At 44.3% G+C, this 24,120-nt stretch overlaps 2 protein-coding genes across 3 annotated transcripts in view; both read left to right on the top strand.

The window, feature by feature from the left end:
• Kank (KN motif and ankyrin repeat domain-containing protein 2 kank) overlaps window positions 1-24,120 on the top strand; it is an 83,124-nt gene that overhangs the window by 36,820 nt on the left and 22,184 nt on the right. The window contains exons 2-4 of the mRNA XM_076320886.1: window positions 12,229-12,328; window positions 16,187-16,386; window positions 16,733-16,961. Coding sequence (XP_076177001.1) covers window positions 12,283-12,328; window positions 16,187-16,386; window positions 16,733-16,961 — 475 coding nt within the window. The 5' untranslated portion in view covers window positions 12,229-12,282. The remainder of the gene's footprint in view (window positions 1-12,228; window positions 12,329-16,186; window positions 16,387-16,732; window positions 16,962-24,120) is intronic.
• On the top strand, window positions 8,429-12,148 carry LOC143151582 (uncharacterized). 2 transcript variants are annotated; one of them, XM_076320894.1, is made up of 3 exons: window positions 8,435-8,529; window positions 9,531-10,488; window positions 10,594-12,148. In XM_076320894.1, the coding sequence occupies exons 1-2, from the start codon at window positions 8,501-8,503 to the stop codon at window positions 9,676-9,678; spliced, it is 177 nt and encodes a 58-aa protein (XP_076177009.1). In that variant the 5' UTR covers window positions 8,435-8,500; the 3' UTR covers window positions 9,679-10,488; window positions 10,594-12,148. The 2 variants fall into 2 exon arrangements, with proteins under 2 accessions (XP_076177008.1, XP_076177009.1); XM_076320893.1 differs by having other exon boundaries at window positions 8,429-8,529; window positions 9,531-12,148.

Below are 24,120 nucleotides of genomic sequence, written 5' to 3'. Positions count from 1 at the left end.
TGCACGCGCAAATAAATTAATCAAGTTAAGATAGCCGAGAGGACAGAACGCTTGAACGAGTTCAACGAGCCCGAGAAAATAGTCCATGTTATCGCATAAATTATTAGCCATAATGAACGTTCGTGTTATAGGGTCGACGTTTGAAAGGTCGGCACTGAAGTGGTAAATTCTAAATAGAGCCATCTAGTCCCAGCACGCATTGAAATTACTCTTATTACGAACAGGGGTGACGCCAGATATTCATCGATCTGCGTATTTCCACAATTATTGAATATTACGACAATTTGCGTCGTCTATCGTTACCTCGCGCTTTAAAATCACCTCGCGCCTACCTACCCTGTTATCGAATTACGAGTATTACGATAATTTGCGATCAATTGTTCCCCCGCGTTCTGAAATTACTTCGCGACACAGTATCGCCCCGAAACGAACCCTTGTTCGTTCATCCATCCAAATTACAAACTTAATTCTAATAAATTCCAAGGGTACGAACATTAGAAAAATGTACGATCTTTCGTACGTTCGGGTCCGACACTCGTGCCGGTAGCGTTGCTCGGCCAATCACGTTCGCTCTCGGTAAACGCGGGAAGCGTTCGAATTCGTAACCAGTTACGAAGATCGGTGCTCGAGTTTCGTACGCGCGACGTTTTCGCGGGCTTTTTCGTTCGTAACATTTCACCGCGTGTGCTTTCGCTCGTGGGAAGCGTAAATAAAATTTACGATTCCACGGATTTCGTAGTCTGCCGAGCGACGTTCGATCGTCGTCGCCGGTGACTCGAAAGTCCCGCCGCGTCTCGCTCTCGTTTGTTTGCAGGGCAAAGAACGCGGCGCGCGCTGCGCAACGGCCTCGGCGAATTTCGGATAATTCCGTGGAGCACGCGGGTCTCGGGAAAAATGGCGAGCAATTTGTCACGCGCAGTGGGGACCACCCCCCACTCTTCCACCGGTGCTGACTCATAGCGCCACACCGATCGCGTGCTGGTACTTACAACGAGCGAGCAGGCGACTTATTCGTAAACCAGAGGGGAGGAACGAACGAACGCTACGCGGTTAGGTGTATGATTTACACGCGGCCGCGGAGGTTTAAGTACTTCCTCCGAGATCTTGCCAGGAGATCGTCCCGGGGGCCCGGAGCGTTTAATCTCCATCAGAACGCATCCTTCTCGTCATCTCTGTCGGCTCTTTGACTGCACGTGACTTTTTATCTCCCCTCCCCTCCCCTACTCCCCGTTCTCGACCACCTACTATTTATACGCTCGCTGCAGCGTAGCGTGGCGTGCTCGTTACTATCTATCTCCCCCCCTGCTACCGCCCCCGGGGTTAATATTACCCTTCGCGAGATGAGGAGGACGGGAGGAAAAAGAAAGGAGAAGGAAGCGACTGGAACGCCGCAACGAGACGAATCAAGGGGTAAAACACAGGAAATTAATCGCGTATCGTCGATTCTTTCTCCCGCGCGATACTCTCGCGCGTCGCGTCTTAACGCAACTGACGACCGGTGAACGTGTAACTATTTGTATCGGAACGCGCGTATCCTCTAAGATGGTGGGAGGGGGAGAGGGAATTAATTTACGAGTATCGTTGGTTGTCTACTTTGCTAATTATCCACGAATATTGTAGACGAAGGCACCGTTAATAATCGAGTAATTTTAAAACAAAGTTCGAAACAAGTTAAGTGGCAGTTCTAGCGTTAATTATGTTCCTTGGTGCAATTACGCGCATGAATTTCAGCCGGGAGATAAATCCGTACGTAGGATTTTGCCGCGTGGAGCGCTACGCGACTCGACAACGAGGATCTGTTTGCTTTCTCCCTTCGACCGGGCGAACCAACGTTTTTCCTTTCACGGTGGATCGATCCGCGATATACAGAACGGATACGTTCCATTTCGCGGAACCGTTCAACGAATCGAAATTCTTTTCTTCTTTTTTTCCCTCCATCGTGGATTATACAATTTCAAAGGACCATCCCTTCGTTCCTCTTTTCGTCGCCCATCTACTCGTACCTATCGGGACGAGTCTAACGAGCTGGAAAAACAAGCACTTTTTTCCCGTAAAAAAATTCTAGACTTGTGGGCGAAACAATCGAAGGTAACTTTAAAAGGTTGCGCGAGAACGTGTCGCCTCGAGGTTCTTTTCATTATTCGCGACGAAATAAAATTAACTCTTCTATCGTTCCAAGGTGTAATTTCCGTTTGTATGAAAGACTCCAAATATTTTTCGCGTTCGAGAAAAATTATACCAATTGGAGCAAAATTATACAAAAATTATACCAATTGGAGCAAAATTATACAAAAATTATACCAATTGGAGCAAAATGATACAAAAATTATACCAAGCTAGCGACTCGAATCAACGGAATATTAACGTTTCGTAAAACGAAACCAAAAAAGTTAATTACAACGTCGATGAACTTCTTCTGTTGTGTTTCGCGTGTTCTTCAGTCAACTCCAACCATGTCACAGCGCCGTAAATAAAGTCGCGAACAAATTGCGCGAAACAATGGGGACCGTGACCGTCCCATGGAAACGCATCGACGCGTCGCTGTTGGAGCAAAGAAACTTCATAACGCATCGGCGATTGTCGCCGCGATTGCTCTATTGTTTACGAGCCATTGTACGGTCACCGCTTCGTAGGATCGCGAGTCAAAGTGACGACGCGAAGGCTACGATGCTCGTGGATTCTCGCTGTGGACCCACATCGTAGAATACCTACGCATTGACTGTCCGTATCTTCTACAACATCGATGCGAACGTTTCGAGCACCATGGTACCATTTTCGAGTAACCTCGAATTTAAAGAAATATCCTCCGAAAAAAGAACAGAGACACATGGTACAGAATTTGTTCGATTTATTCGTCTGTAGAAAACAATCGTGACAGTGTAAACACGCGCAGAAATATTTAACCGAACAAACCCACCATTGTGTAATCTGTCCTATCGAACTGAATCGATCGTTCTGTTGGATAGTTATAGATAGTTGGCGAGATCTACGTTCCAAGAACACGTGGATAACACTTTGTAATTCTTTTGAGAGAAGCAAAGTCTAAGAAAAAATATAACCACCAAGAAAGAAAGAGAACTGTTTCAAGTGGTCGTTAACGATCGACGTGGAACTGTGAAAAAAAATAACGTCGCGCGAAAATCCAACGAGTATCGAAAGTGTGTCATCGCTTTCGGTCTAATTGCTCGGAACGGAGGTATCTGCTCGGGAGTATAAATTATGAAAAAACCCTGAACGGCCGAAGTTCGATGAAATCGCAACCGATACGGTTAAGTGCACCATAGGTTTACGGCCGATTTGCCTACAGGGTGAGCCGAGCGTTCCTCGCGAGTATTTTTTCGCGAGAATGACAGTCGATCGGTGCCGAAGATCAACCTCTCGTGAACCTCGAGCGGATAGAGCACACGATTTATACGACGAGAGACGAGACAGCAACGTTTCGTCGCTGAGCGGCTCTCTTCTCTCCCCTTTGTCGGCACGATAGAACCAATTCTCCCCCGGTGCCCTTTCGTTTAGCGCGCGACGAGCAACGAAACGTTTAATAAGATCTGGTGTTTGTGCGCAGCAACCGTTTCCACGGGCTCCAGCGATTGGAATTAACCCCTCGTCTTGCGATTCAAGTTTCGATAACACGCGGTTGCGATCAACGTCAAGGTCACTGACTCAGGTTCTCACTGTTTACGCGAACGCTGAATTTTCTTTTTGGAAAGGTTATGCAAGGGTTTCTTTGTGATACTTTTGGAGAAAATACTTTCGAAGGAAATACTTTCGAAGGAAATACTTTCAAAGGAAATACTTTCGAAGAAGATACTTTCGTAGAAGATACTTTCGAAGAGGATACTTTCGTAGAAGATACTTTCGAAGAAAATATTTTCGAAGGAAATATTTTCGAAGGAAATACTTTTGGAGAAAATACTTTCGAACAGAATACTTTCGAAGAAGATACTTTCGTAGAAGATACTTTCGTAGAAGATACTTTCGAAGAAGATACTTTCGAAGGAAATATTTTCGAAGATTGGCGCCTCTAAATTTGAAGATGTATGAGGAAGGAGAACGGGAGTGGGGAGAAGCGTTTCATCCCAGGCCTGCTAGTGGACTCGTCAGTAAGGCATCCTAGCAGGCCCTGCCTTATACGCCGGGACATTGGAAGATCGGTAAGAGATCGTATATATACCGATCGGAGCAGGTACGGGAACTTGCGGGAAACGGTTGGTGGTGAGTTTCCCTCTGGTGGCAAGCGTGGGTAGCGCCGCCACAAAGGAAATATTTTCGAAGGAAATGCTTTCGAAGGAAATACTTTCAAAGAAGATACTTTCGAAGAAGATACTTTCGAAGGAAATACTTTCAAAGAAGATACTTTCGAAGGAAATACTTTCAAAGAAGATACTTTCGAAGAAGATACTTTCGAAGAAAATATTTTCGAAGGAAATGTTTTCGAAGGAAATACTTTCGAAGAAAATACCTTCGAAGAAAATACCTTCGAAAAAAATACTTTCGAAGGAAATACTTTCGAAGAAGATACTTTCGAAGAAGATACTTTCGAAGAAAATACCTTCGAAGGAAATACTTTCGAAAAAAATATGTTCCAATATACGAATATGGACAAGGTTACTCACCCTTGATTATCGTAGACGTAGTCAATATCGATGCTATCGGTAGTAACGTGACAATTGCGTTCTTTTTCCTTCGTCGAAGTGAGGAGCAATGAAAATTCGTCTAACGATATTCGTACCTCTATATTATATAATACCGATATATTTACAAAAGTATCGGTAACGTAAATCGACACCTGCGCGAGATACCTTCCCATCCTTTCGATTAAGTTTGGTATCGAGTTGCCCGAGTGTCGTCGATATGTAATCGAATCAATCTCATCGTCCACCTAACGACATAATTTTCCAACGATAATGAGCCAGAGGGGACGTAAAGTGACCATCAAAGAACCAACGAGAAAGAAGGCACCTCTTCGATGAATTCGCGTCAGTGTTGTTCTTTTCTCCCTCCTCTTTATCGGGTAAAGGGAAAATTGATATTTTTCTCGGAGAATGAGTGACGTTGATGGTCCCCGACCGCAAAATGGACGACATCCCCTGTTCAGCCGGGTAACCGAAGCGACGAACCGTGTTCCAAAGCTCGACTTTTATTCCCTCGTTTTTTTTTCGGAGGGGCTACGGTCGCGATATTTCCTCTTTCGCGGTAAAACACACAGAGGGTGGTGTGTGTTTTCAAATATTTCCCCGATGATGTTTGAACGCGACGCTCGTTTTATTTCCAGGGAATTTTTTTCCCCCACGTCGTTCGCGGAAGGAGACCGGAAGAAACACTGAACGCGATAATTGCGTATATTCGCGAACCGAGGAATAAGAAACGACAACGTTCGATACAATTGCGGATAATTTTACGCCTCTTCCGTACGTAATCGCGACCTTGATTGATTTTCATCCGTTCGTTCTCACGCTACGTCCTCCGGACTGATTTTCCCGAATGTTGAACCACCGTTCGATGGAAACACCCACGCAACGTTCCAGATTTAAACGGACAGGTCGCGAGTAAAGTGGACAGCAACCGGGTAAACGAAATCAACAACGATACACTTCTATAACGTAAATTAAATCCTTGGAGACACGCTCTGAATTCGTTTCGAGGAATTCTATTCCCGATTGGTAGAGCAATGCTCCAACCTCGAGCTATCGTAACAAGTTAATCTACCGTCGATGCCAGCGCAGGTATTTAATCAGATAAACTGCAATCTCGCCTTCTATCGGAGATATTAATAAATACCACCTCCAGTGCCAATTTCACTCTCTCGATTGGAATTTAACACGTCGATTGCCGCGAGAATCACACGGTGGGACACACTGCGTCTTATTTCGCGTTAGAATTTACGAATCAACGATACGCTCCTAAATTCTCCTACGTGTTGAAATTCGTCGAAGAATTCGCACCTTTGAAAGACCAACGATAGTTCATTACTCTCGAGTACGCTTCACCGGTTTCGACGACCTTGAAACATACCGTCAAAGTCATCCATTTTATCAACATTCCCTATAACATATTACTATCGCTCTACTTTCCAAGATCTTCGCAAGAAACTTCAATTCAATCGTCATTATACTTCATTCTTTACCCACAATCCTAAGTTAAAAATATAACTACTACTTTGTAGCAACACTACTCCATAAGATACAAATACACAAAGACGCATCAACGAATCATCCATCAAATTAAATAACAACCCACTTGAAAGTATTTCCTTCGAAAGTATTTTCTTCGAAAGTATTTTTTTCGAAAGTATTTCCTTTGAAAGTATTTCCTTCGAAAGTATTTCCTTCGAAAGTATTTCCTTCGAAAGTATCTTCTTCCAAAGTATTTTCTTCGAAAGTATCTTCTGCGAAAGTATCTTCTACGAAAGTATCTTCTACGAAAGTATCTTCTTCGAAAGTATCTTCTACGAAAGTATCTTCTTCGAAAGTATTTTCTTCGAAAGTATCTCCTTCGAAAGTATTTCCTTTCAAAGTATTTCCTTTCAAAGTATTTCCTTTCAAAGTATTTCCTTCCAAAGTATTTCCTTCGAAAGTATTTCCTTCCAGTGAAGTACTTTCGCTTTCAAATAATCGAACCGACACGTTACACCGGGTCTCTCCCGACCCGAGGAGTCATCCATTGTAAGCGCTCTAAATTTCTCCGTTTCCCGTAGCGAAGCATTTTTCCTCGCCGCGGCCCACAAAGAGCAACAGGTACCTGGAACGCGGTCTCGGCAACGTTCGAAAAGGTTCGGGTGCGTTTGGAACGCGTAGTCGATCAAAGGGCGCGAAAGGGTTCATCCGGTGGTCGGCGTCCGCGGTTCAATTTTCAGGAACACGGAACACCCGATACGCTTTCGTGGCGGTAATTATCGGTTAAACAGCCCGCACGAACGGATACAATGGTCGTCGTCGGGCTATCAGGGAGCTCGTCGGCTTATCAGCGCGAGCATGGCCGCGTATCGATCGATCCGTTCGGTATACACAACGTTGTCGGCGACGTGTACCGATTTCACGCTTCTCGCGGCTTCCTATCGGCTCGCGAGTGGTGCCTAAACCGCTCGTCCACCACCTGGGAGGGAATTTCGTTGGTCGTCGATAGCGTTTTATGCAACGCGTACGTACGCGCGGCGGTGTTGTCCTCCTCGCCGCGCCTCCGGGGCTTCGTTTTCTGGAATTAGGCCACGGTTTCAACGAGCGCACGCCGAGCTGCTGACTTTACTTTCCATTCAACGACGCTGCCTCCGACGCCTCCCTATAGTGTACACGTGAGTCCCAAGCATTCCCTTCGTAATTTCGCGTTACCTCGATCGTCCTCGTTGTCGACGTAGCGCGACACACGTAGACGGACAGACTCGACGCCGAGCCCGTTTCGCGTACACCGTAATACACATTTAACGAGGCGCGCAAAAGTTTTCGCGCAACGAGCACCGACACGCGTTTAAACTACGATCCTCGTCCGTGTGCAGTCTGGACCGGTTGTCTGGAAGTTCGAGCGTACACAACGTCACAGTGGATGTCGCTTAATTAACCGAGGATTCGCCAACGGGACTGTTTACAGAATGTTGCGAGCGTATCGCTGACGTCGATACTGAGAAGAAACGAAAAGTTCTGCCGAGAGAGAAGTAATCTGCGCGGAGGTGTTGGGATGTGGAGAAATTAGCGTATTTGTAATGTAGCGAACGTAGGTGACGTCGATGTAGAGAATAAATGATGAGTTCTGGTGTTCGAGAAGGAATCTTTGCGATGAAGATATTTTTTTATATAGTTGAGTTTAGGGATTAATGATGAACTTAGGTGACGTGGTCCATCAGATGTAGAGAAGGAACGAAGAGTTCTGGTGTTCGAGAAGGAATTTTCGTGATGAAGATATTTATACAGTTGAGTTTAGGAATTAATGATGAACGTAGGTGACATCTATGTAGAGAAGAAATGAAGAGTTCTAGTGTTCGAAAAGGAATCTTTGTGATGAAGATATTTAATGATGAACGTAGGTGACATCTATGTATAGAAGAAACGAAGAGTTCTGGTATTCGAGAAGGAATCTTTGTGATGAAGATATTTTTTTACAAAGTTGAGTTTAGAGATTAATGATGAACGTAGGTGACATCTATGTAGGGAAGAAACGAAGAGTTCTGGTGTTCGAAAAGGAATCTTTGTGATGAAGATATTTAATGATGAACGTAGGTGACATCTATGTAGAGAAGAAATGAAGAATTTGAGAACGAATCTCCGCAAAGAGGATACTCACGAAGCAATCGAAGAGCTACGAAGAAATTACACAGATCGCGAAGAAGAAAATCGAAGGTAGAGAGGAATGTTCGAAGAAAAATTTCACAAAGAAGTTGCTCGTAATGTAATTGCACAGATGCCGAGGAAATTATGTAAGAAGATGGCCACTTCGCCTTTTTTTCGCGTCCGGGAGCGTACTTTCCTCGAGTAACATTTTTCTGCAACGGAAAGGAAAGACTTACGAAATGATCCGATTAACACGACGTTTTACGAGGTGAAAATCAATTTTGTCAATTTTACGGAGACAGCAATGTTTACGATGCGCAAGAGACCGAGGACGCGACAAGTACGCGCAACTGTTTACTAAATTTTTCTTACGTCATTGTTAAACATTGGTCGGATATCGACGGATCGTGTTATTTTAGTGTTTCGAGTATTTAATAAATATTCATTGTTGCTCGTTAGCGCGACCCGCGAGTTCCTCGTCGAAATTTATACCTTTTTTTCAGCGTCCCGTAAATAATCCGAGTGTCAAGGAGAAAGGTTGTTCCACCACTCCGAAAAATATTATAATTCCGGTACCGAATAATTATATAATTGATTCACGGGTTTCGTGTCACCGTTTCAAAGAGGCGCTGTTTATCGCTCGGATGATCAGCGTTGCTCCCGTAATCCGTAGATAAAGAGAGCGAATTGTTAGCGTGTCGGCGTAAAAACATTCGATTCCGACGAAACTAACTATGCACGCTCACGTTGCTTCCGTGACCGGAATTTCGATACGGGTGTTCAACCAAAGGGTTCGAAGGGACACAGTTGGACCGTCGGTGGGCTCCTACTTGCCGAAGAATCGCGTTAAATATTTACATTACCGCTCCTTCGTTTTGTAAACGGCTAACTCGTAGATGACACATACCGCGAACGATACCAGATACCATTTGTCATTGACTCGTTTCATTATGGCGTAACAAAAGCGATCCCGGACAACGGGTACGCGTTTGTCATCGCGCGGAACAAACATTAGTTAAACTTACGGGAAAGTGTCCATTCACGTCGAATCGTTTCGTAAATTATTCTCTTCGACATCGCATCGCATGGAAAAAGTCAATCTGTGGATCGATGCGCGCCATCTTGAGAATATTCTCAACAAATTATAGAAAAAGTTTCTCAAAAACTTAGAAAAAATGATTCTCAAAAGTTCCCCGGAGAGACACTCCGATCAATTACCCTAGAATTTTGTACGATGGTCCGATTGAAAAGTTGATGTCAATTTCGTAGAAAATTCCATTTTTTATGGACATTGGATCGCCTAAGCGAGCTCGAGAGGTCCAAGGCGACGCCTGGTTACATCAACCTCCATACGCAACGAGCCGCAAGTTTCCATTTCGCGAGTACTTCGAATCGAAGAAGTAACCCTCGCTCGTGAGACGCATACCGGTACAAACGCTATCGTTGAAAAACTCACGCAAGACGTCTCCCGTCAGACTTTTCCTCGATGCTGGCGCATTAATTATCCGTCTCTCGTTTCAAAACACGAGAGACGGCGTCGTTTACGTCGGGACAGCAGCGCGGGTAACAAGCGTCGTACAAGCGTGTTACACGGGCCTGTTTTTAACGACGATCGTCGAATTTCGAATAAAGGCGGCGGCGGTGGCGGCGACGCCTCGTTAAAAACCAACGGAGCCGAAAGAGCTCCTCCGGAGAAAGGAGGAAACGCGTGGTTACGTGTTCCACGTAGGGTCCCAGGGGGCCCTGCGACCTCGAGGCGAAGAAATGTTCCCCGAGGCGAACGGGACGTGAATCCCAATTGCTCCGCGGAGACGATTCGTTTCGTAAATGTATCACGTACGAACGCGCGAAGTTTTCAGGCCAAGGATCAAAAAGGGCCTGTGTGAACCGAGAGCTATACTGGCGAGTACACAGCGATCGGTTCCCCCCACCCCGACCCACTGTTCTCGATCGCGAATCTCGCTACCCCCCACTCCTGCGCATAGGGTTCTGCGCGTGAGACGCGATGCGCGGCGAGTTTGCGCGGCGAGTCGAGAGATGGAGCAACGTGCTCGGTGAGAAGGACGTGGCGGGGATAAATCCCCGATGGCCTTGAGCGATCGGTTGATTTCGATACCGCCTCTTCGAAATCCATCGCGGACGTCTGCTACGGACAGCCGGAATTAATTATTCTCTCGTCGAGGAGTCGGGAACTGGAACAGGCGCTGGACAGGAGCAGATACAACGCGTAGGAAATAATTATAAACAGAACCCTAGAATCTTGGGTTCGAATGTTTCTGAATGGTATCGTGTATCGAAAATTGTTTAATGTATTTTCTTTTCTCGTTTCGAGGTTACGATTTTCCGTAATTTCTTTCGCTACGATTGTCGCAGTAGGGATGAGACACGGAACAGGGCAAAGTTTACAGAGCCGTGTTTAGTAAACTGAATCAGACACGGTAGTGACGCGGGGATAGGATAACGCGGGGTTCCGATAACGCAGAGAGTTCGAACAACACGGGAAAAGGTAGAGATATTGTAGCTACGAGCGTATCGGGTACGCGACTCGCGACTCGCGAACGATTTTGAAACCGTAAAACGGTAACATTGTTGAGTGAAACGCGCCAAGTCAGTGTTCAATTTCGCTCGAGAGGGAAACTAGACGGAGGACACTTCGGCGAACAAAATCCCGCTTTTTGCAACGTTCAAGCGTAAAAAGAAGAAGCAGTCGCGCGGTTCGCGAGTGTCGAATTTCGAGTACGTCGTTCTCTTTATTCGCGAAACGGTGTCGACGGGTTCGAAAAATGTTGTTTCGCGAGATAGAGAAAAAACGAGAGAAAAGAAGAAAACCAAAAAAAAAACACTTTGATGTTTGACGCGTGGCATTAGAGCACCTATATATAGAAAGTTCGGTTCAAGGTTTTGTAAGTTTGCCAATTTTTCGTGGATCGCGTTGCTAAGGGAGCGCGGAAAAATAAAATCCATATCGTCGCGTCACGGAAGGTCTCTCGAGTTTCCTTTCGCTCCCTTCGTCGAGATTCTTGTTTCCTGTCCTGTCGTCGTACTGGACGATGGCTCGCGTTGCGAGAAACTGGAAAGAAAAAAGTGTCGCGATCGGTATCGGTGTTCGAGAACCCCGTGGAAAATCATCCCCCGGGGGTTATCCACGACCGGAAGTGCTCGTAAAAATACCCGAAGGGCCTCGTTCGACGATACCGCTCGGCGTTGGAACAATTAAAGGTTCGCGTCGGGTCGACGAAGCGGCGAGGCGGAGGGACGCGCGCGTTGTCGTCAGACCAGAAATCCGGGATACGGAATTAGCCGCCGCGATAGGCAACGGGACGCCGTGGAAATCGTGCTCGAAACTCGACGAAGACACCGTGAAAGACACACCATGGTAGAACGTTGGTGTGTCGTTCTTCGCTCCCTCTCTCGTTCCTCTCAGCTTTTCTTTTCGTCAATTACGGTACGCGAGCTGAAATTCTACGAAACTAATTGCTTTTCCGCGCCCGGTCGCGTGCACTCGCGGGGTTCGTCCGTTTCCTCGTGTTCTTTAGCGGTTTAAAGAACCCGAGTGCCTCGAGAGATTTCCACGGAGTAAGTAATTGACGACGATCGCGTACGAAGATCTCTCGAAAGGAAGAATACCACGAGTTAGGGTACCGACCGACGAGCTTCTTCGACGTCGCGATCCTGGTACGCGATAGTCGCGAGTGTAACGAACGCGTAATGAAATTACGCGTTACCGAGAATCATGCACGAGGCCACGATTAACAATTGAAACCCGTGCATCCGTGCCAATTCGAATCGTACGGTGCGATAAGGGACGATTTTCCTACCCGAGTTTCGCGAGATCAAACCAACCCCTACTGAATAGGTGGAGCGTTAATTAATCTTCTTTTTGTTTCACTCGCGTTGTTATTAGTCGAATCGATTCCCTTCGGTATCACCGTGCGAACTAAATCACGCGATCCTTTTCTGCTTTCAGGATTCTGAATATGCTGGCCTGATCGGTGCGTCGAATTCGAGACGGTGACGAAAAATGGCTCTGACCGTCGTTCCCTCGGCCCGCGTTTTCAACGGAAACGGTGAGTGGTGTTCTGTTTTTTCCTTTATTTTTTCTTTCTTTTATTTTTAATCGAGCGTTTAACGCGCGAAATTTCACGCAATTTCCCTCGAAAGCCAGTTTCCAACGGCGAGGTTACCGAGGCGATGTAAAGGAGTCGGTATTTTACGGTAAATTATATCGAATTAACGATCGCGATGTTAATCTCTCGGGGGATACGTATCTTTTCGGTCGTTTCTTTTTTTCTTTTATTCTTCTTTTTGCCTTCTCCTCTTCTTTTCACGGCGTAGCGTGTGTTTAGTGGAAATTATAACCGCGTTTACATTCACTCAACGATCGAGACGTTAATTCCTTCGTCCGTGTGCTTTTTCGCTTTTGTTAGAAGCGCTCGTCTCGTGTTTATAGTAAATTATACACGCGCTTATATTGTATCAGGGAACGCGATATCGATCTTTCGGTTGTGTAACGTATGAAATGGGCGACTACGATTTTCAGCAAGTATTCGTGATTAAATTTCCCAATGATGTAACGCGGCATTATCGTCATACATACGCCACGTATCGATATCGGTACGCTTGATTGTCGTTGGATAATATCTTTGGGAAGCATACATTTTAAGCCCGTGTGCAAGCAGGGTAGTCGCGAACAGAATGTAATTTAATTATCTAGTTTCGAATCGATGAACCACGGTGGACAATTTCCTTTTGTTCCCCGCGAACTTCGATTCCGTTCCTCGTTCGGAGAGATTGTACATTCCATTCGCATTACGAAAGCATCCTTTTGTCGAAAACGCTCTTTTGTTCGAAACGTAAAAATGTTACTCGTCGAAGAGACACAATACCCGTGGACTGTGAATTTTTCTGCGCCCTTTGTCGAATTTTTTCTTTCTTCGAAAAAAAAACAAAAAAGAAATTATCACCGTTCGTGTATCGGTGCTGAGCAGAGATACACGGAATCTTCGACACGAATATTTTTCCATCGACGAACTTCACAATCGAAATCCGTATCTGATGGACCTATACACCCAATTAAACGTTTCTCGGTTACGAAATCGCGAAAGGGAATAAAACTTGCGAAACGTCGCGAAAACTGTCGACAGCGTACATCGTTAATACATCGATAAATCGCGATATCAGTGCACGGTTACGATAACGAACGAGTCGGTTCTCGCAAAGGAGACGCAAAAATCGGGTTATCTATCCATAGGCGGTTCTCTCTCTCTCTGGTAAGAAATACACGAATATACAACATTTATCGATCACGTGCCCGGTCTCCGATTATTCGCGAAATCGTTTAATGCACCAGTACGAGCGCACGATCGAGGAACGGAAGAACGTCGAATAATTAAAGAACCCCGAGACACGGTCGCGTGGTCACGGATCTTCGAATCGGTTTAAAAGAAACCTAAATCGGCGAGGTAAACGATCGGAGCAACGAAGCGATCGTTAGAGACGATCCACGCGTGTCACGAATTACAATCGTTACGGAAGTCCGTGTTACCAACGGAAATTCCACGGAGCCATGGTAACGCGGTTTGTACGTCCGCGAATCGCCTCACGGTACGAAGTGGGGCTTGTAATTGGGGTTGTAATTACACGGTGAAATTATCGCCGCGATTAGAACGGAATGGATTAGATCATCAACAATGGACGATCGCGATACGATGCTCGAATACAGATTCGGTGCCGCGATCTTGCGACGCTTAGGCGAGTGAGTTCATTAAGTCATTGCCACGTACGTCGCGATAGCACGAACGACGCCGGTCCTGTATGACACGTAAATGGGATCCCCACGCGAGTCTCCGGCTAACGAACTTTGCCAGATTATTATTACCGTGCCTCTGGATGGTCGCCAATGGTTACAACATATTTCGGTTTACGCTGAGCGCCGGTCGTTACCCTCGAACAATCGGCCGACTCGCGATGAACTACAATCGATCCAACCCTCCCAAGATAGATCCTTTCCCCGTCGTTCGATCGTCGAAAGACGCGTCTCTTTTTCAGTCTTTTGCGGTCCTTCGATCTAAATCGAACCTCACCGAGCACCGAGATACACGTCGACGGGGTACACGCTCGCTTCTGTCGATCACGTTTCACGAATCGAACGAACGAACGAAACAACGACATCGCTCGATCCGTTTAATCGGTGCCATCGGACGAATAGCGCGTAAAATTCAAAATTCACGACTCGGTTGTGTTTTCGTTGGTAAGAGGGCCGCAAGGTTGTCCGTCTAAGGACAATCGAGTAACGAGTAACAACCAGCCGCAAATAACACGGCCGAACTTTACGAGCGTATTCGCATTAAGGGTGAAAATAGGTCACGTAAACACGGGTCTTGCAACGGGCCGAGTTACGGGACGTCTAAAGTTGCACGTGTTTCTTGGGAAACCGTTAACACCTAGAGCTTCGTGGAAACACCGAGAAATGGAAATGGATTTATTTTCACTTCTGGAGTGGGAGACCCTTCTTAACGAGGTTCGCTGGCTTTCTTGGCCGAGAGGATATCCCCTGTTGCTTTTCTATCGCCGCGATCAAAATTTAAGAGAGAGATCTATGTTTCTGTACGGAGTGTACTTAACTACGATCAATACCATGGAATATCACGGTCCAAGGAAGGAGACATCGCGCCAAACGTGTTAACCGAGGGACACCTGTTCGGTGTCGTTGGAAAAGGTACCGGTGAGATTCCTTTAGAAACTGCCGGGAGACACACTTATCGTTATTCAAATCTTCCTACAAGTTTTCTATTATTTATAGCATAATCTAACCGAATGATATTTCTACCCAAACTCTATCTATCCTATCGATTCTACAAAATATTAAATACCTAGGAAAAGAGCTATATCGTTAAATATATTAAGCAGAAGACACCTGTTCGATGTGTCTCTCGCTGTAAAAAAACACCTTTAGATTCCGTTGGAAACTGGCTTTTACTATAATCCACCCGAAAGATATACCTATGCAAACTCTACCTATTCTATATATCGATCCTAAATATTAAACACCCAGAAAAGAGCTAGCGCGCTATATTAAAGAGAAAACACCTGTTCAGTGTATATCTCGTTGCAAAAGACACTTTGAGATTCCATTGGAAACTGGCTTTTATCATAATCCACCCAACAGATATACTTATGCAAACTCTACTTATCCTACATATCGATTCTAAATATTAAACACCTAGAAAAGAGCTATCGTATTAAATATGTTAAGCAAAAGACACTCATTCAATAAGTCTCTCGTTGCAAAAAACACTTTGAAATTTCATTGGAAACTGGCTTTTATCATAATCCAACCGAAAGATATACCTATGCAAACTCTACCTATCCTACATATCGATTCTAAATATTAAACACCCAGAAAAGAGCTATCGCGCTATATTAAAGAGAAAACACCTGTTCAGTGTATATCTCGTTGCAAAAAACACTTTGAAATTCCGTTAGGAACTGGCTTTTATCATAATCCAACCGAAAGATATTCCTATGCAAACTCTACCTATCCGATCACTCCTATACATCCTAAATATTAAATACCTAGAAAAGAGCTATCGCATTAAATATGTTAAGCAAAAGTCACCTATTCAATAAGTCTCTCGTTGCAAAAAACACTTTGAGATTCCATTGGAAACTAGCTTCAATCATAATCCACCCGAAAGATATACCTATGCAAACTCTACTTATCCCACATATCGATCCTAAATATTAAACCCCCAGAAAAGACCTATCGCGCTACATTAAGTAGAAAACACCTGTTCGGTGTGTCCCCGGCTGTAAACGACACCGGTTTATCCTTGTAAACCTTGGCGGTAAATGTGCATCTAATTGAAATTGGAATGAAATTCTCACGTGTTGTTCTATGGTCTGTTGTGATTCTCGGTGAACAGTGGGGACGCAGGCATACGTATCCGGCTCGACACGTTCGAAGTGCCTTTGCTGCCCCTATGGATACCACATCGATCTGGATTTCGTGCGTTACTGCGAAGCGGTCGCAGCAGGGAGTGCCGGGGACAGGTCCAGTATCGAGAGACGGAAGAAAAGGGAACGTCGAAGGCAATGCCAGTCGATGGAGGTTCTCCTGGGCCTGGTAATTGATCGCTCGATTCCATAATTAAACCGTTCTGTCTCAGTGGCTCGCGCTCCCTCCTCGAGGGATGAGCGTACAATTTTCGTACCCCTCTTTCACCTACCCCCGTCCCCGTTGTGTTAATTAAGATATTCCTCTGTACGCCGGCTCATTATAAAATCACTGCCTGGATGCTTCCTGGCCGCGATTAAACGACGAAGAAACCTCCCCGACGTTTATTCGATGCGATTTCAACCGACGTTAACCGTATCACTGAGCTCGGGACGAACGTAATAAACACTCGACGGAGATCGACAGCTGTCGACGTACCTCGACCTCGTAAATTCCATCGTATTATTAATCTTAGGTGAGCCCGGCCCTCGCAGGAATAGAGGTCGAACTGACGAAAATACCGCAAGAACACGCCGCGACGAACGGTCTGTCCACTCTGCCGAGGTCGGCACACGAGGGACAAGGGTACACGCTAGAATCACCGGCCCTCGACCTCAGCGACGTCGTGGACGACTTCGAGGCTGCCCTGAGACACTCCACCAGGTCCACGAAGACACCCGAGAAACAAGAGCGCACCGAGAACGGTCAGTTTTCAGTCATCTTTTTACGATTATTTGATATCGTGTGCTCGGTGACTTTGATACCTTTTTTGGGCGAGTCGTAAGTAAAGATAGGTAATTAATTTCTGAATTGCTCTTCGTCTGTAAATTATTTAGAAGTGGACAGAATTTGTGTAGTTGTAATCGCTATCTGGTCAATTAACGAAGAATCTATGCACAGACCAATTTTGACATTTTGAAAACTTGTAAAGATTCTTTCGTATTATTTTTATTTCCCACTTCTGTTTCCAAGTTTTCGACGAACGCGAAAAATATTCAAATGCAATTTTCACGAGCTGTTTTTATTATCGATGGATAGTCCTTGTGTACGAAATAAACACGTCAAGAGTCGTTGCAATTTTTGGAATCGTTTATCGTGTTTGCAATAATTTACAATTGACCTGGGAATATTTCATTCGAAAATTCTAATTATACAGCCATATGGCTACACGGGGAACGAAAGGGTTAACAAGTTTTATTATACACACCGTAAAGAACTGGAATTGAACTTAAACGATGTATACGGTTCGAAATAAACGGTACAGGGTGTTCGACGATGTTTCGAACACACCGACGAGTGTGTTCTACGAGTAGAAAGCAGAAAAGTATGTTGTATCGACTTACACTCTTGAATGCTTTATGAAGTCTGTACGATGGAAATATGAATTGTGAACAAAACAGATTGCTCCTGTCATTAATTCAGTAGAAAGTAAAAATATATTCACGATGTTTATCTAATTTGTGCTAATACGGATGGTTAATATTGCATTCGGGGAGATGGAACCGAATCGGTTGAGAATTATCACGATACCTTCGAAATACAGTATTAATGGTATATCGTTAATAGAAAATATATTCACCGTTTCGATCGATCCGAACTAGTAAATACAGCTCGCGTAAACTGATTAGATAAATGTCATTGATCCGTTCCTATTCGATACCTTAACAACGCGAACAAATCGGTTACAATATTTCTTCTGCAATTCGTACATTCGTTTCAATTTTTTCTGATAACCAATCTCCCACGTTCTCACTTATTTTTAATATTTTTACCCAGAAAACAGACCGATACCGTTCGATTGGAAAAATCCCGATTGGAAAAATCCCGAGACCGGTCCGTGTGTCAATAATTTACACGAATATTATTGAAACAAGGAATACACACACGCCACCGCGTTGTTTTCAAAATAACATAATCTCTTATCTGAACGACTCGACTGGATAATATTATTTTCATACTGAAAAGTATGCGTGTCGATAATACTAATAAATAAAGACCAGTCGTCTCGTACGAATATTTTTTATTCGACGTTTCGACTCGTGTGTACATTCGCGATTTTTCTCGTGAAGAAACAGAAAATTACACGATCCACGGAACAAAATAACAAACGTATTACCTCGAACAAAATTTACCGAACAAATTACACCACCGAGCGGTAACAAAGCGATACGGACGCGAAACAAACGATAAATCGTAATCTCGCGAATCCGATTGATAAATTCCGCTCGGCGTGGCAGCTCAACGCGTTAATTCCGCCTTTCGTTCGTGCAACAATTCGTCCCCGGTTCGACGATCGTTTTCCTTTTATTCGAGATAATACGGTGTTACGCTTTTATGCAAGAAAGAAAAACCGTACCGCGTAGCCCGGTGGATCGTAGACGGGATTAATTCTTAGCGGTGAAAGAAGCGGGGAAAAAAAAAAAAAAGAAAAAAAAAAAGAAATAGAGATCCGATAATTTCACGCACATTTGATTTCCTCGCGCTGAATCCGCTCGGCCATCTTTGGATTCTCTATGGCCCAATGACCTGCTACACAATAATACCGTAAAGAGAAATGCTTCCTACGCTTTTGACTCGGAATTTCACCGAAATGGGCGTTTACTCTTCTCTCCGTTGTGTAAAATCTCGAGAACTCGCTAATGAGTTCTCTCACCCTTTGTCGCACGTATCGTTTCCAAGATTATCCAACGCGGGACTGTTATCTCAACGCGACGAGACGAGTGGAGGTAAACTGAACTTCCGATTTAATTGCGAACTTAAACGTATCCGGAACCGGAATCGAGACTAAATCTTACCGAGGATTCGAAAATGTGTAGACACGAGTTCAGGACGCGAATCCTTGGAAAACGAAAGGGAAAAATTCACGTTGACAATTCGTGGGTTTTTCCTCGTTACCAAAATGACACGTCGAGGAAACATATCCCACCGACGAAAATTTTATTCTCCAGTTTCGACGTTTCCGCGTTGAATTAATCCTCCGAATAAAAAGGACCGGGAATGCGAAAATTTCAAATTACTTCTCGTTTCGCTGTCGAAAGTTAATTACAAGGGGGAGTTACGCGGACAAGGAAAATCGACTCCTTTGAAATATTAAACGTTACGAGATTAATACAAAGGTGTATTTACAAACGCTGATGAAACTTTCGTTTGACTTCAAACGGGAGTATTCGTCTGTTTTGACAAAATATGTAACTTCGAACGGTGGAAAAAATAATAGGAAACTTTAAACTGGACTCTCCCCGTTCCACGTTTAAAGTTACTCCTCGGTTCGCTGTCGAAAGTTAATTACAAAGGAGGGTAACGCGGACATGGAAAATCGACTCTTTTGAAATATCAAACGTTATTACGAGATTAACGCAAAGATATGTGTAGAAATATTCACGAAAATTTCATTTACCATCCTGCAGAAATATTCATCCACTTTGACAAACTATGCGACTTTGAACGGTTAAAGAGTAACGAAAAATTTCAAATCTTGTTCTACGATTGTTTAAACGTTAAAAAATTCTACGAAACTTCGAACATCGTTCGTCATCCTCCGTTGTTAAACACCCAGCCACGTCCACACCAGAAGCAGAGGATCGAATCGCGAAATAAGTCGTCCGGTGGAATGAAACACGTAACGTACTTCCAGGTTACGCGTTGAAATAAATTAGAAACAAAGAGATTAACATTCTTTCGTCGACGGTTTTTGGTTCTCGGAGCACGGCGTGTGCCGTTGCGAACGATAACGCAACTCATCGCGTAATTACACCTGGGTCGGAATGCATGCGAGGAATATGAAAATTTCACCTGGTCGGTTGCATTCTCGGTTGCATACTCGCGCCCGGATCCGACGCTTCCGGGTTTTCGATGTTTTCGAGCGGACACCTAACTTAGACGCAGCCGGAACAGATGGTCTATTTTATTAGCCGTTTAACGGGCCCCAGAACGGTAATTCCCCGAGTAGACGAGCAAAAATTTTCTCTCATTAAGATCGAAACGTCACGGTGAAGCGTCACGATCGAAGATCGAATAATCCTCGGCCAATTGGATTCCGTCGATCCGTTAGCCACCGTAGGTTCGTCGATTCCTCCAATAACGAGACACCGTTTTCTTTTCTTTTCTTTTTTTTCTCCTCCTCGAGGAAGAGTCGCGATAATAATCGCTCGTGGAACGAGACGCGATCGAAGAACCGTTCGAGGACTGTTCTCGCTCGATGGATTCGCGTTCCTTCGTTCGAGAATTCGCGTTGTTTCGTCCATGGATTCGCGTTGCTTCGTTCGAGAATTCGCATTATCGCATCCATAGATTCGCGTTGCTTCGCTCAAGAATTCACGTTGTTTCGTTCATGAATTCGCGTTGCTTCGTCCATAGATTCCCGTTGCTTCGTTCAAGAATTTATGTTGCTTCGTTCAAAAATTCACGTTGCTCCGTTCAAGAATTCACGTTGTTTCGTTCAAGAATTCGCGTTGTTTCGTCCATGAATTCTCGTTACTTTGTCCATGGATTCGCGTTATTGCATCCAAGAATTCGCATTGTTGCATTCATAGATTCGCATTGCTTCACTAAAGAATTCACGTTGTCTCGTCCATGGATTCGCATTGTTGCATCCATAGATTGGCGTTGCTTCGCTCAGGAATTCACGTTGTCTCGTCCATGAATTCGCGTTGCTTTGTCCACGATTACGCGATGCTTCGCTCAAGAATTCACGTTGTTTCGCTCAAGAATTCACGTTGCTTCGTTCATGAATTCGTGTTGTTTCATTCATGAATTCGCGTTGTTTCATTCATGAATTCGAGTTGTTTCATTCATAAATTCACGTTTTTTCATTCATGGATTCACGTTGCTTCGCTCAAGAATTCACGTTGCTTCGTTCATGAATTCGAGTTGTTTCATTCATGAACTCGCGTTGTTTCGTTCATGAATTCGCGTTGTTTCATTAATAGATTCACGTCGCTTCGCTCAAGAATTCGCGTTGTTTCATCCATGGTTTTGCGTCGCTTCGGTCAAGTTTTCGCGTTGCTCTGTTCATGAATTCACGTTGCTTCGTCCATGGATTCGCACGGTTTTCGCTCTCGTTCTTCTCTCGAACGATTTTGCACGGTTCATTTGAACGACACGACGTGTCGTCCAACGAAAAGCAACAGTCGCCCGGTTTCTCACGGGACCGCGAACTCTATCCTGAGAAGAGATTCTCGGTCCCCTCGCAGAAAGATTCTCACGTTTCGCAACCAGACCGTTCCGTGCTCCCGTTTCCTGTCTTATCGCACGCCAGACAATGGAAACCACTGGAAGCGAGAACGCCAGGCGGAAGAGTGAGAATGTCCTTTCTTCGGTTTTACTCTTCGACGAATCGGATCTTCTTTATACGGGAGAGAAATCGTAGTCGGAAACCGTTTAACCTAGCTATTTTTATTTCACTCCGGGGAAGATCGAGATGATTTCGTGCCGCTTAGAAAATTTTCAATTGCTTTCACGACGCAACGAAATAAATACTAGAAAATCGTCCGACCTAGGTGTTTCTATTTCGTCCGGCGAGGGACCAGGATGAGAAAATTGTCGATTTCTCGACGAATCGAAACGAATACTAGAAAACTGTTCAATCCGGTCGTTCTTTCATACTAGGATTACGCGATTAAGGAAGAGTAGTATTATGCGCAACGAAGAAACTTTTTACAATTTTCGAAGCATCGAACAAAGAATTGGAAAACCATTTAACCTACCTATTGTAAACTACTATCCAACGTTGTCTTCTCAACTAAGTGAAATTACCGTTAGCTAAATCTGCGCGAAATAGGTATAATGAAAATTCTTGTCGGTAATCTACACGGAACCTTCCCGGTAATTGATCCTAACGAAGTTAGCGAATCGAGCGGTGCGTTTCGAACGATCGATTATACGTTAAGAGAATTTCAACTGCCAAGATTCGAAGACGAATGTTAATCCGTCGTTGAATTCTTAACTTTGGTATCTGGGAACGATCGATTCGAGGCAGACCGATCAAGTTCATTAACACGATCGGCGAACAATTTATCAATTTCTGATCTCAATATTTACAAGTTTATCGATACCGTGCCGGCGGTGGCCAAGCAACTGGTTATTAACCGGTTATTAACGTTCTGGGTGTAGAATATTATTAACCCAATAATTCGCGTTACCGCGCCGTTAAACGATCGTCGCGGCGTTCGATACGATTTTCTTCTTTTTTTTACTCTTTTCCCACGGGTAAATAAATTGCGGTGGTCGTCGTCGTTTAAACTCGCGGCGGTTTGAAAGATAGTCGCGGCGATGGTTTCTTGCCCAAAGCCGACGCGGCGCGCTCGGACGCCGGAACGCGTCGGTGAAGCCGTCGGTGCGTGGACTGGAACCACCTGCTTCCGGTGGTCGTAGCGTCGGTTGCACCGTCTCTTCAACGGCACCTGTGTTACCCCGCGGTGATGTCGCGAGCCTGTGACCCACGTACACCCACCAATTTCGTTCACCCTGCCGTTAATTTTCACGACAACGATCGGATCTGCACGTCACCGGATCGGAACGCGAAACAACGCACCAAGTGGCCACCGATTCGCGCAATTTTCAGCCTTTGTCTCGTTCCCCACTTCGAGTGATTTTTTTTTCTTTTTTCGTGGACATCGTAACAATTTTTATCATTTTTTTTCGCCGTTCTTTGGAGAATCTTTGCGGAGGAAATTATCGAGAGGAGAACGAACATCCTCTTTTCTGTACGAGTGAATTCTTTTGGTTCAATTTTTATCATTTTTTTGTCTTTTTTCGGAGAATCTTTGTGAAGGAAATTGTCGAGGAAGGAACGAACGTCCCCTTTTCTGTGCGAGTGAATTCTTTTGGATCACTTTTTATTATTTTTTTATCTTTTTTCGGAGAATCTTTGTGGAGAAAATTGTCGAGAGGGAAACGAACGTCCCCTATTCTGTGCGAGTGAATTTTTTTGAATCGTAGCAATTTTTACAATTTTGTAAAAATGCTTTTGTTGTATTTCTTTGATGAATCGTTGTAGATAAAATTGTCGAGAAAGGAACGATTATTCCCTCTTCTGCGCGGGTGAATTTTTTACGTGAACATTGCAACAATTTCTACAACTCTTTTTATCTCGAATGTTTGTGGATGAAATCGTCGAGGAAAGAACGAACGTCCCCCTTTTCCGTGCGAGCGAATGTTTTTAGATAGACGTCTGTAACCATTTCTAAAATTTTTTCGATATCTTCGGTCACACTTTGCGGCTGAAATCGCTGAGAATAAATGGTTGTTCTCCTTTCCGCGCGAGTGAATTTTTCTAGGACATTGTAACAGTTTCTTCAATTTTTTTTCGTTATCACCGTTGAATCTTTGCGGCTGAAGTCGCTGGGAAATAAATCATCGTTCTCTGCGCGAGTGAAGTTTTCTAAATGGACGTTGTAACAGTTTCAACGAATATTTCTTTATCTTTCATCGATGAATCTATGTAACAGTTGAAATTGCACGAGACTGGTTAAAATTGAAAACAATTACCCGACTCTTTGATCGTGAATAGATATATTCTGGCAAATAAAATAAACTTGACAAAAATAATCTCAGGTTCGCGAAGAGAGATCGTCGTTAATTTTCTCCGCAATATAATCCAAGTTGGTATCTTTGCTTCTTGGTTGACAATCTTTGCGAATTGTTTGCGAACATTTTTTACTCGGACAATTACATCGAGAAGTGCATTTATGCAAATCAAAGCGAACACCGTACGCACGGAAAAACGTATGGAAAAGTCTCGTCGCGTTTCCAGAAGTTTTTCTAAACCTCGCGGAAGCTGAAAAAGCCAGCTGAATAATTATTGCCATTTATATTCATACCAATGGGGCGTAGCTAGCTATTTGCATGCATATTTGCACAATT

Source organism: Ptiloglossa arizonensis, chromosome 9 (genome assembly GCF_051014685.1).
Source record: "Ptiloglossa arizonensis isolate GNS036 chromosome 9, iyPtiAriz1_principal, whole genome shotgun sequence".
Classification (NCBI taxonomy): domain Eukaryota; kingdom Metazoa; phylum Arthropoda; class Insecta; order Hymenoptera; family Colletidae; genus Ptiloglossa; species Ptiloglossa arizonensis.
The sequence above is the reverse complement of the archived record's forward strand: the minus strand, read 5'-3'. Positions and strand labels throughout refer to the sequence as shown.

Excerpts from the sequence above, each read along its gene's own strand:
- LOC143151582 (XM_076320893.1), top strand. The coding sequence starts at position 11,312 with ATGGCTCGCGTTGCGAGAAACTGGAAAGAAAAAAGTGTCGCGATCGGT.